Raw genomic sequence first — 12,362 nt, 5'->3', positions numbered from 1 at the left:
AGCAGTACTGTGTAAAAAAATTCCCTGCAATGATGGGAATGGTCTCTTTGCTCTCCTGTATGGGGCCACATATTGCTGTTGAGCACTTGGATTGTGACTGGTGTGATTGAAGAACTAAGTTCTTTATTTTGTTTAATTTTAATTAATTTAAATTCAAATCGCCACAGGTGGCTCAAGGCTACGATATGGAAGATGCAGCTTTGTATAAAAAGGTGTTCACTGCAAAGCACCACGTAAACTTCTTCTTCTTCTTAGTAATAACACGAGTTCTGCATGTCCAGGCATTTCACTTTTCAGTGTCCTGAGCCTGTGTCCTTACCATCTGCCCATACAAGTAGCCTGGGGTTGCGCTGTCCTTTCTCCATTCCATCTGGCCCATCATTTCATCCGCTGTGGGCCACAGCCCACTCCTCCTTTTGTACCCACCACCTAGAGCCCCACCTGTGTTCGCTCTGCAGCTTCCCCCAAGCTGTTGCTCCTACTCACCCGAGGTTGAGCATTGTCTCAGGTTAGCAAGAGCCGTAACATACTTTTCTCCTAAGTAGGATTCGTACGTTGTTTTGTCCCGAAGTTTGGCCAAACATTGTGTGTCATCCCTGAACAGACTGTCCTTGGTGTCTGACTTGAACAAACAAAACTTGCCCGGGCAGTCACTTCCACGTGTTCCATACAAAGTCTGTCAAACGGATGGAAAGCACATGAGGATGTGTGCGAGTGAGCAGCTGAGAACACGTGAGCGGGATGGAGGAGGCTGAAAGCTGGGACCCAGCCCCGGGAAGAAAGGGGGTTGCAGAGGATGCCTTGGGATCTGCTTGTGTCCCTCACTTGGCGTTCATCTGTTTCTGGCTCCAGCTCCACACCTTACTGAAGCCCCAAAGTCCTCTGGACCAGGCCTATCCTGGTCCCACCTCCTCTGGGAAGTGCCTCCCACCCACGCACCCCTTCCTGACTTCTCTGATCCCTCTTCCCCGCTGTTGGCCCTGACCTTGGGGGATGCTTCCAGGAAATGAAAGGACAGAAACATGTCCCTTCCAAATATTGCCAAAGAAGATACTAAATGTGAGCCACCCCATGAGGGGTGGTACAGGTAATTGTTAAAAGTTCATGCTTCACTGATGGGCAGTGACTGCAACGGGGTATGGGGGGGACACGACAATATGGGCGAATGTAATAACCACATTGTTTTTCCATGTGAAACCTTCATAAGAGTGTATATCAATAATACCTAAAAAAAAAAAAAGGTTCATGCTTGACTGCATCTTTGATCCTGTCTTGGGCAAGAGGCTTGAGTAGTCCAGGCCTCCTAAGATTATAAGTGAAATGATGATTACAAAAAGTTTAAGCTTCCATCTAGGACCTAGGCAGGGTTCATTAAATGCTAATTATTATCATCTAAAAGGACTCACAAAGACATGTTTTCTTAATTTAACAAAAACAGAACTACTGGTGAATCAACAGGCAGGAAGCCGGCCCTCGGGGCCGGTGGGGTGGGCGGAGGAGCCCTTAGGCCTGGAATGCACAGGCAGCCCCTCTGCCCCCAAGACCCGCCCTGGGTTGGCTGCTTTCCGGAGCAACGAACTCCCTGAAGGTAGGGGCCCTGTGTTTTCCAGCTGTTGGAATAGCTCTCAGTCTGTCCAAGCAAGAGAAACCGTCCATATTTTGTGACTTGTATCAAGGAGATCTGGGACACAGAATCAGTCTCCTTTTTCAAAAAGCATACAAGTGGGGAAAATGAGGGTCCCACAGAGCAAGGTCACGGGCAAGCAGGAAGGCAGATGCTTGGACCCAAGGGCATGTGGATCAGATGGGGACTTGTCTCCAGTGACCAGGAGATACAAGCAGAGCTGCGCCTGGGAGACCCAGTTCCACAGTCCACGACCTCCTGTTTCTAGTTTCCAGAAAGAGATTGCTAGAGTGTGGGCTGCATTTAGCACTGAACTTTCCCAATACTCTACACCCACCCAGGAACAGAGTGGGAGGCCATGGCTCATTCATACCTGCTGGCCAATTAACAAGTCGTGAACACACTGTGCCTTATCTTTCCGTGAGACCACAGCATGGTTCGGGGCCTGGGCTAGGTTGCAGGTTTTATACTGATCCACATCCTTCTGGGTGCCATCGAGACACAGCAGCTTAAAATTCCCCTGCTTCAGATCCTTAGCCCACGGTTCAGGGTTATTTCCTAGGGAGAGAAAAGGTGGCTCAGCCCTATTCGAAGGCTTTGGTCAAGGCGCCCTCTGGGGGGATGTGGTTGACTGCATGTAAAGGGCCTGGGCACAGTGACCAGTAGAAGTGCACACGCTGGGGTTTCATCAATGTGGAGAGGAAGAGACACCTACATGTCTGCAGTCATATTCAACTCACTCCTACCAGGAATTCCTAGTGATCACACTCCCAACCGCCCCCCAGCCAGAGGAGATGTTCAAGAAGATGCTCATTTCTACTAAATTCCAAACCATCTGGACTTGTTGCTGCAGCAGAGGAAGAACATGACTGTCTAAACAGGCTGCCAATCTCTGCATAACTTCTGGCACCAGCAAGCCCAAGAACTTTCCCCAGAGGCTCTTCTGCTGGCAGGGGCCAGTGTTTTATTCATATAAGTGTTCACTCCTACTGGTTCTCCATGAAAATATGCACATGCCCCTTGCTTCATCGTTTCTGTATTCTCTCTGAAAAATGAAAATCTCACCCATTTCAGGACTTCTAATCTCCTTCCTGAGGGAATTTTCAAATATGTTTTCCCAGTTTTTACTTCCTCCCTTAAATGCAGGATTGCACTCTTTTCCTTGATTTAATTTTCATTTAATTAAACAAGCAACACATGAATTCACTATAATAAATTTTATAATATTTTATAATAAATGCAAGTTTCATGTTATTTGTATATAAAGTTAAATACCTCTTTGCTTACATTCCCCAAATGTACACTTATAGTTTGAACAGAAAACTCCAAATTGCCTGCCTCACCCCACCAGTAATTCCACACATCTTTGCTCACCTTCTGACATTCCCCTTTCCCCCCCAACTCAATCCTTCCATGTGAAATCCATCAGCATTCTCTCCAAACCCATTGTGTTAATGTAAACACTTATTCAATACTCAGCTGACAGCCCTCAGCAAGACACAGTCTTATTGGAGGGGGAAAATAACACACATACCAAAAGCAAAAATTCAGGGCCCAAATAATAGCGTTTTATATTTTGTGGCACACACACTAAATACTGTGTAAGCTCAGAACCAGCCTTGTGAGAGCACAGCCATAGAACACTGGCTGGAGGAGGCAAGGTTTTAGGTGTGTCTTGTAATGTGTGCAGGATTGAGAGGAAAGGAAAGGAATGCCTCTCTGTGGGAGGATGGATGGCACTGGTGAGATTCAGGAATGGGGGCATGCCTGATGTTTCTGATGGGTGAGGGGAGACTGGCCCCACTGGAATAGTCTAGTGGGTCTTTGAGGATATGCGAATGGAAGTCAGTGTTACTGTTTGAGCCAGAGTCTGAAATAGGAAAATTAAGAAAGATGAGATTCAGGGTGGCGATTTGGTCTAGGTTGGGTGGGTAGCAGTGGGCATCTAGAAGTGCATAATAAAAATTATTCTTTCCAATAAAAGTAATGCTTGTTTACTGTGGCTAATTTTTGAAATGCTGCATAGTTTAGGGAAGAAGATTTTGAAACACTCATAATCCCATGGCACCCATTTTCAATGCTGGTATATTTCTTCTAATCCTTTTTCTATACTAACATACAGTATGCAGGCACATATCAACATAATTAGATCATACAAGCCACATGCTTTTGTATCCTGAATGCTTTTGTACTCTTCTGTATCACACATACCATAGAATTGAATGAAGACTGTTTTGAAGAAACAAAGAACAGACTGACTGGGAGACCAGTCTAAGCCTGACTGGCAGGGTTTATGATAAAGTCCTCAGCAGGGTCAGGGGCTGTGAGAAGGGGTGGATTTTGAGAGAAGTATGAGGAGTTTGGATTTCTACAGGTTGAGATTACAGTGCCAGTGCCTTTTATACTTAAAAATGACCATATGCCAAATGGAGATCCTGCGGTGTTATTTAGATGGGAAGTTATGGTCTCTTCTCTAGATTTTCCTCAGGAGGCATGGCTCTTAGAGTCATCACAGAGTGGGGTGTGGAGGCCTAGAGAGAGGAGCCCTACTCAGAATAAACTAAGGGGTGACAAAGAATCAGTCTTAGGGTAACACCCAGGTAGCAAACAAAAAGCACTACCCTTAAAGGGAAAAGCAAGAATAATAGGAGAGAAGAAAGAAAAATTAGTCAACACAATATTCCTTCAAGTGAGTACTTAGCAACTTCTGGGTGCCACATACTGTAGTTGGTTTTGGGTATAAGAGGAGGAAAAAACTGTGGCCATAGTTTATTACAGAACGTGATGAATTTGATTATACTAGCAATCTGGACAGAGGGTTCTGTTGTGGGCTGTGCCATCTGGGAAGGCTTCTTGGAGGATTTGGTGCTGAGCTAGTTCATTTTAGGTGTGTTGCTAGAAAAGTTTGAAGTTGGTTGAAGGGACCTGAGGAAAGGAGGGGAAGTAATAATTGCCTGGATTATAGCAGGTTCTATAAGCAGTTAGTGATACCGAGGGGGCAGGTGGAATGCTCATTCCTGCTAAGTTTTTAAAATATGTTGTTTTGTTTCTTAATGTCATAGCCACCTAATATTCACCTACTAGTTTTAGAATGCATCGTTGATTCTTGCTTGAATAAATTATTACCATATTGGTTACCAAATAATAGGTTTTTAACTCTGTAATTATTTCTATATTTATGACTTAGCATTCTACAATAAAGAAAGATCTTTCCCTTCACCCCTACTTGTTTAATCAGGATGGATTTGTACATTCTTATTTTATTCAATGGTTTATTATCTCTTACTACTATTATTATTTCTTTTCATGCTCAAAATGTCCCAGATTGGCCAGTGGGAGGTCCTTCAAAATGGCCCCAGTGTGCTTTGACATGTCCCATTCCTCTGAGCTCTTCAGCATGATATTCCAAGATCACCTTATATTTTTCCTGCCCAGCCCTAGAATCAGCTATTTTTCCAAGGGGACCTCGTTTCTTCTATTGGAAAATGGTTCTAGAAGAAAATGGTTCTTGGTGCTCACTCCTACTGGTGTGCCACTGTCTCTAGGTTTTTTCAGTGGGTCTAGAATGTATTTGAAACATATATTGGACCTGGAGATACAGGAATAGTTAAAAATGACTTTGGGGGGATAATTTAAAAAATTTGAATTTGAACTGTGGATGGGATGAGTATTAAATCCATGTTAATAAAAATTTCCTGGTCATTGTAGGTATGTAAGTATGTATGAAAATTGTAGGTAATTGTAGGTATGTAAGAAAATGTCCTTGTTCTTAGGAAGAATGCACTGAAGAATTTAGGGGAAAGTCAGGACAATGTCTGCACTGGTGGGAAGGTTCTGGAGAGAGAATTCAGGGCCACTAGAACCTCACAGCCCTTACCATTCTGCCTACCCAGGATTTTCAGTGCAAAAACAGGTTTAGAATTCGAGCCCTGCGGTCTGATAGAGTCCATAACACTTCCACAAAGGCAACTGAGCATTAAGTAAACCCAGCAACCTGGGTTGCGTAGACAGAGGAGCACGTACACTTACCATCAGTGTTCTGTGGGACAGTCTGGTGTTTCACAAAAGCCACATCCCCCTTCTCAACCAGACACCTGCAGAATACCAGGCAGGGAGAGAGAAGAAAGGAGGTTAGAGGGGGCCACATCTGTCATTTGGGAGGGCCACCTTATAGGTCATGGCTAGCCATCTGATATCAGCAATTGTGACTCCCATTCTATCTCTAATCTAATATGCTCACTAATCTTACATATTACTAAAGGAAGTAATAAAGAAAAGAAACCAAAACCTCTGGTTGGCTTTGTAGTTTTACAATCTTAGTTCCACACACTAAATCCTAAATTCTGGCACATTTTCTCCAACAGAGCTACCTCGTTTTCTTAGCCTCAACATAGATAGTAGAGGAGTTTTCCAGTAAGGTGATTCCTTATTCACACTCTACTTTGTAAAGTTGGAAATTTGTGGACTGTGAATTGTACTTACTCTAATGCACTGGATTGTTCTAATTGAAGAATTGTGATCACCTTTGTTTTTTTTCACTAATTGTAAAAGGAGAAGCTCATACTTCTCAATATGAATACCACTATCACTGGGCAGTTAATGGATTCATGAACTATGAAGTAACACAGGCCTGAACAGGAAAGGGTAGTTAAAATGTAGTAAGGTCATATGGTGCACAAGTGTCTCTGTAGGAATGATAAACACTCCCTGAAATAGAACCATAGTGGGAAATGTAGAAATCACAGCTTTACTTTTGTGTATTTCCAGGTGAGTGTGATTGCAGGTTTCCCAGAGGTACGTGAAAGAGCATGAGTCAGACTCCCGACTCCTGCATCCAACTGTGGCAGGGTTTCCTCACCTTTGCTCTGGTGACGCTTTGTGCCAGATGGTCTTTGTGGTACCGAGCTGTCCTGTGCATGCAGGATGTTTAGCAGCCTCTGCCAATTAGATGCCAGGAGCACCTTCCCTCCCCGGCCCTGCCCCATTTGGTAATTAAAAACCTCTCGAGACACTGCCAGTTTCCCTTGAGGGACAATCTCCAGATACCAGGAACTTGTAATCTGAAGCACACTGCCAGTCTCTGCTGCCTATGACATCCAGGTCTGGAGACAGTGTCCCTCAAGGGCTTGGAGGCCCTTCACATCAAGTTCTGCATATGGTTGTTAAACGTGACACCCTCCCACATGCACGACTAACAAGCTGGGAACATAGGAATCTGGCCTTAGTTCCTAAAAAGGAATCTTACCAAGGATGAGCTTATTATCATATTCGTGCCTGGGCTGGTAGACTCACCTGAAAGCCCCTGTGTAGCCGTAGTACCTCTCATGGTTGTTGGGAACACACTCCTTTCCCGGGGAACTTGCCGAGCCAATACACAAAGCACAGAGACTGGAATTTGTCATGGACCCAGGGGCACAGCTTGCACTGAAAAACTTATCTGTGCAGAAGGATAGGAGGCAGTCAGCTCTTCCTAAATGAGTCAACTGTGGCCTTCATTTAACACTTAACAGGTGTGTATGACCCAGATAGGGAGAATATAGTCATCCAGAATCACCAACTGAGGACCTGTGAGGCTGTAGGCTTTAAAAGGAAACTTAATCGAGGCTGGGAATAGGAATTAGTGACCATTGTAAATCAGGTAGAGGGGATTCTATGGGCGTCCTGATAGTGTCATCACTTATCTAATAAGAGAAGAGATGGAAATGACATGAAAGTTTACATAAAAGGGATAAAATTGAAGGTCTTACTCATGGAGCTTATGTCACCTTTTTTCAGAAGTTTCCTTCCCCAGCTGTTTATTACAAGAACCTTTAACTGAACTTAGAATCCAAGCTCAAAAAAGTGCAGAGGAGTTTTATTACAGCTCAGCAGCTCTCCCATAGCTGGGAAACCTCCAGGAGGCTGGGGAGAGAATAGGTGGCACCCGGGCTGGTGGGGAGCCAGCGAGCTTTCTGTCACATTGGTGCCAGAGAACACCCCAGTGCAGGAATGTGAGCTCCTCTCCAAGTCCCTACTCAGGATTTCTCAGGTTCCTGTCTTGAGAGGCCTCTCCTTTTAAAACAGTTGCACATATTGGAGGTGGCAGGAAGTTGATGTAAATAAAAACCATTAGGAAACATTTGTTCGTGTTGAACTTACATACAGGTTTTTCAAGGACAGAACCAAGATCCTAGCTGAAGATACTCAGGGGACACAGAGAATAAGCTGATCCACCCCTCGGAAGGGCAGTCACTACTTGCTGGGCAGTCACTTAGTGACACTGCCAGGGAGATGTGATGGCTACACACACCCACACTGCCAGGAAAGCCCTGTGGCAGGAATTGTAGCTGTCCACCCAAGGGCCATTTCTGCTTGTTTGTTAGTAACAAAGATCTAGTTGGGTTATTTCCTTTTAATTTTTCCTTCATTAATTTTTTATTGATATAACTGACATTCTATTAATCTCAGGTGTACAACATGATTTGATTTTGCAAATATATTGGCAAGTGATTACCACAGTAAGTCTAGTTAACACCCATCACCATCATAGTTAAAAAATATTTTCTTGTAATGAGGACTTTTAAGATCCACTGTTTTAGCAACTTTGAAATATGCCATACAGTTTTATTAACTATAGTCACCATGCAGTACATTATATTCCCATGACTTTTTAATTTTGTAATTGGAAGTTTGTACCTTTTGACCTTCACCCATTTCACCCACACCTGGCCTCTGGCAGCCACCAATCTGTTCTGTGTAATTATGAGTTCCCTTTTATTTAAGTAGAGTTCATTTGTAAGTGAGGTAATAAGGTATTTGTCTTTTGCTGCCTGACTCATTTCACTTAGCATAATGCCCTCAAAGTCCATTGATGTTGTTGCAAATGGCAGGATTTCTTTCTTTTTTATGGCTGAATGATATTCTATTGTGTATTTCCATATCCTGGCTAGTGTGAATAATGCTGCAATGAACATGGGGTTGCACATATCTTTTTGAGTTAAAGTTTTTGTTTCCTTCAGGTAAATACCCAGAAGTGGAATTGTTGGATCATATGATAGTTCTATTTTTAATTTTTTAAACAAAGATCTAGCTTTATCTGGGGCATAAACATGCCCAAATAAAAGATGACACTTCTCAGCCTCTTTTATAGCTAAGTGTGACTGTGTACCTAAGTTCTGAGCAATGAGGGTTATTTGAGGTAACTGGGTTAGATTTCCTAGGTGGCTCCTTTAATAAGGTGACAGCAGGTGACACACATTTCAAGTGCCGGTACTCCTTTCTCCTTTTGGAGCTATCGGTCACCATGGGTGACCTTGAAAATGGAGACCTCATAATCAGAATGATAGAGCAGAGAGGGAGGAACCTGAATTTCCAGGGCCATAGCAGCCATGGATGTTCACCTCTGTTCTTTCCCATGAGAGAAAAAGGTAAACATATATTCATGTAAGCCATTGTGTGCAACTAAAAAGAACCATGCTGATCCAGCTCCCCAGACCTACTGTCCCTTCTAGATATTTCCTTGAGGTTCACTTTAACTAAATTTTACTTCTATAGGACCAGGGCCACAGCATTTTGTACCAAACCACTCTTTTTCCAGTATACCTCTTTCTGGCCTGTCCCTGAGCACAGGTCCTTCCCAGGATTCACTCACCAAATTCACAGTGGTTGATCTTGTTGTACAGTAGGCCCATGGGAATGTTCCAGCCTGCAGTTCTGTCTACTGCAGTGTGGCAAGACTTCTTGTCTTTCAGAGTGTCCCAGGTGAGGCCAGGATCTGATGACTTAACCACAGCCACAGCAAAATACCCTATAAAAAAGATACCGAAAAAGAAAGTATTAACACCTCTGGGCCCTCCAGAGAGTCTGTCCACAGTGAAAGCCTGCCATTTCCCTATGGAAGCAAAATTATCTTGAATCATTCTTCTGTCTTTGAAAACATCTTCCCAATAACTGACGGAGGTGAAATACAAGTCGCTCTGTGAAACGGAGATTAATCTGAACTTTAAAAACAAAATAGTAAGAATACATTATCAATGTAGCAATGGCTGGTATATAACCCTTCCCTGAATGCATAAACTACTAAAGTTTGTTTTAAACCAGCAACTCATCCTCTACTGTGAAATATCAGAGGAATAGATACTGAAGAGTACATTTAACTACGACATTTTATACATTAACAATTATTAGGAAAGAATAGTAAATGACCAGTAAACTACAGGGAATATTCTGGGCAGATATTTTGTGATACATTAGGTAAATACCAAAATAATTCTGCAAAGCAGAAACTGTCCAGATCAAGTCAGCTGCTATCTTTAGCAGCAAATGCATGTTGGTCCTTAAAACTGGGAATATAACATAGACCCGTGACTTCACTTTCCTAATTAAGTTAATTTAAGTTAATTTAACTCAGTACACTGTTCATAGCAGAAAACAGAGAAGCCTATTGTTCATGGAATAAGAACAGGTCTTTCTATTGTCAGCTAAAGAGCTTGGCTCCTATAGAAGGGGAGGCTAAAAGGTTGTAATGGAGAAGTCACAAAAACAGATTTGCACACTAATGGCTGGAAAATGAGCTGGGGAGGCCTGAGCTCTCTGATAAGACTTCCTGTCTTGCTCCTGCACCGCCTTTCCATATCCATCCCCAGCCAGAGTCCTGGCCAAGAGCTGGGTTGGCCTGGGGTCCTGGGCACAGCTCTGGCTGGGAGGCTGGGTAATTTTATGCTCCTAGATATCTGCCTGTGTGAGTCTCTCTCCTCAGCCCTGCCAGGCACACATAAGCAAGGCTCCTTGGCTAGTGCTAACTCATCTAAAACTGTGCAGCTCTTGTGTAATGCAAGGCATTTGGGAGTGGTGGGAAGGGCGTGGATTTGCTTGCTGGATATAGGAGCCTAAACAACTTGTGAACTCTTTGAACTGTTGGTCCTCTTATGCATCCTTAGAGGATGACAAGACTTATGTTATAGGATTAAATGAGAAATCCTGTGTACAATCCATGATAAGTGTAAAAGTAACCGTCATTATCAATTACTCTCCTTCCATGGTTCTTTTGAATTCCAGAAGTTGGTGTCTTGTATCACCTTATCTAATTTCAATCTGAATTTAAACTTACCTTACCCTTTCCCAAAAGCAGTAGGAAATATCTTAAACTCATGAAGTTACCAATCCCAACTCACCTTCCTCTGGTGTGTCCACACAGTTAGAGTCACTTTTCTCTGGGAAGAGAAAATGAAGAAGTCATGAAATGCTCATTTATAGTTTGGACATCATGCCGTTCCCATGTGTAGCTCAGCATAAAAAGAGTCAGGAAAGTCTCTACATATCACCAACTCCCAAAATGTCTAGGCCCTCTAGAGTAGCTGCATTAGCTCACTGCCTTTGGAATTCAGCCCAAAATTGGAATTTCAAGTTTCCTGCTCTGCCTGACCTAAGGCCACAGCAGCCCTACCAACTGTACTTCAATCCCTACACCAGGACGACAGGACAAGTGTTGAGTTTTGGAAGAGACCTGCCAGGATCTCAACTGAGGATCCCAGCTGTCCTCTGCAGAGAGGTCACTTTTAGCTGGAACTTCCCAGGGCAAAGCCTCCAATCACCCTGGTGGAAGTTGACAGAAGATCCCATCTTCAAGATGACTGTGGGGAGTAGAGATGAGGGAGCCCAGAGCCCAGGAAGTAGGAGGTACTCAGTAAGGCAAGAACTTCTTAGCTGCGGTAGTATGAATCAGGCTGTGGTTCTCCCATCTCCTCTCTCTATGGCCTAGAGGAAATGCAACACTGAGCGGTGCCTTTTCCACTTACCGTAGTTCTCTGCCAGGACAGGCACCAGACCACACTTGCCCGCTATATAGACAAAGCCTCCATCCAAGCTCATGGCATCAGCTTCTCCTTTCTGCAAAAACACAGCACATCACAGCTGGTGAAAGGAGGTCCCCTCTTGTCCTACCTGTTCTTTCAGCTCTTTCTTCAAAGCAGCCTTCCAGCACAGGTCAAAAAGGCCCCAGGAGACAGCAGGTGCTGGCATTAGACTCCCAAAGGATCAGTCAGGCACACCAGCATAGGAAATAAAATGTACTCTCATTTTCTCCCAAATCGTTATGAATTAATGATTAGATCTAGGTGCCTTGCTTTGTTTCTTCAGAAGCAAAGACCCACATTCAGTTTTTGTGTCCTCTCATAGGACACACTGCCCCAAAGACACTCCCACAACACCTTTCTGATATGAAAAATTCTCATTTGTGGGAGAAATAGATGAGTGAGGAGGGACTTGAGGCTGTGCCCATGGCATGCAGCCCTCCTGATGGAGCTCCAGCTCTGACCTGTGGCCATGTGTCTGAGTGCTATTTCAGTGCTTGGTTTGGACAAGGTCTTCAAAAAAAGAGTAAAATACATTGAAGTGACATAATTCTCAGATGTAATAAGCCCTGAATTACAGAGATGCTTCAATTCAATGAGACTGCCAAGGTTTCCATTGGGTCTGGAGTTATACTTTCTAGGAATACATCCTGAAGGAATAATCAGATATGTGGGAAACTATTTGGGCAAAATGTATAAAAGGGCAAAAACATGCAAGTCTGATTCATAGTTGCAAAAAGAAACAGACTAAATGATGCTATGGATAATATGGATAAATGACTAATTAAATTGCATCCCATCCACACTATGGACGTTAAAAGATCATGTTTTCTAAAAATGATAAAGCTAACTGGATATCAAGTGGAAAAGGGTAGTAAACTGCATGACATGATCCCAATGAACAGGAT

At 43.4% G+C, this 12,362-nt stretch overlaps 1 protein-coding gene across 1 annotated transcript in view; it reads right to left on the bottom strand.

The window, feature by feature from the left end:
• Positions 1-12,362, bottom strand: part of LOC118911160 (serotransferrin-like) — a 54,394-nt gene that overhangs the window by 28,646 nt on the left and 13,386 nt on the right. Inside the window, 7 exon segments of the mRNA XM_036882867.2 lie at positions 483-676; positions 1,998-2,182; positions 5,654-5,718; positions 6,917-7,061; positions 9,255-9,410; positions 10,777-10,815; positions 11,401-11,491. Of these exon segments, the coding sequence (XP_036738762.2) occupies positions 483-676; positions 1,998-2,182; positions 5,654-5,718; positions 6,917-7,061; positions 9,255-9,410; positions 10,777-10,815; positions 11,401-11,491 (875 nt within the window).

This window comes from Manis pentadactyla, chromosome 1, assembly GCF_030020395.1.
Source record: "Manis pentadactyla isolate mManPen7 chromosome 1, mManPen7.hap1, whole genome shotgun sequence".
Taxonomy (NCBI): domain Eukaryota; kingdom Metazoa; phylum Chordata; class Mammalia; order Pholidota; family Manidae; genus Manis; species Manis pentadactyla.
This window is presented reverse-complemented; position numbering and strand designations above follow the sequence as displayed.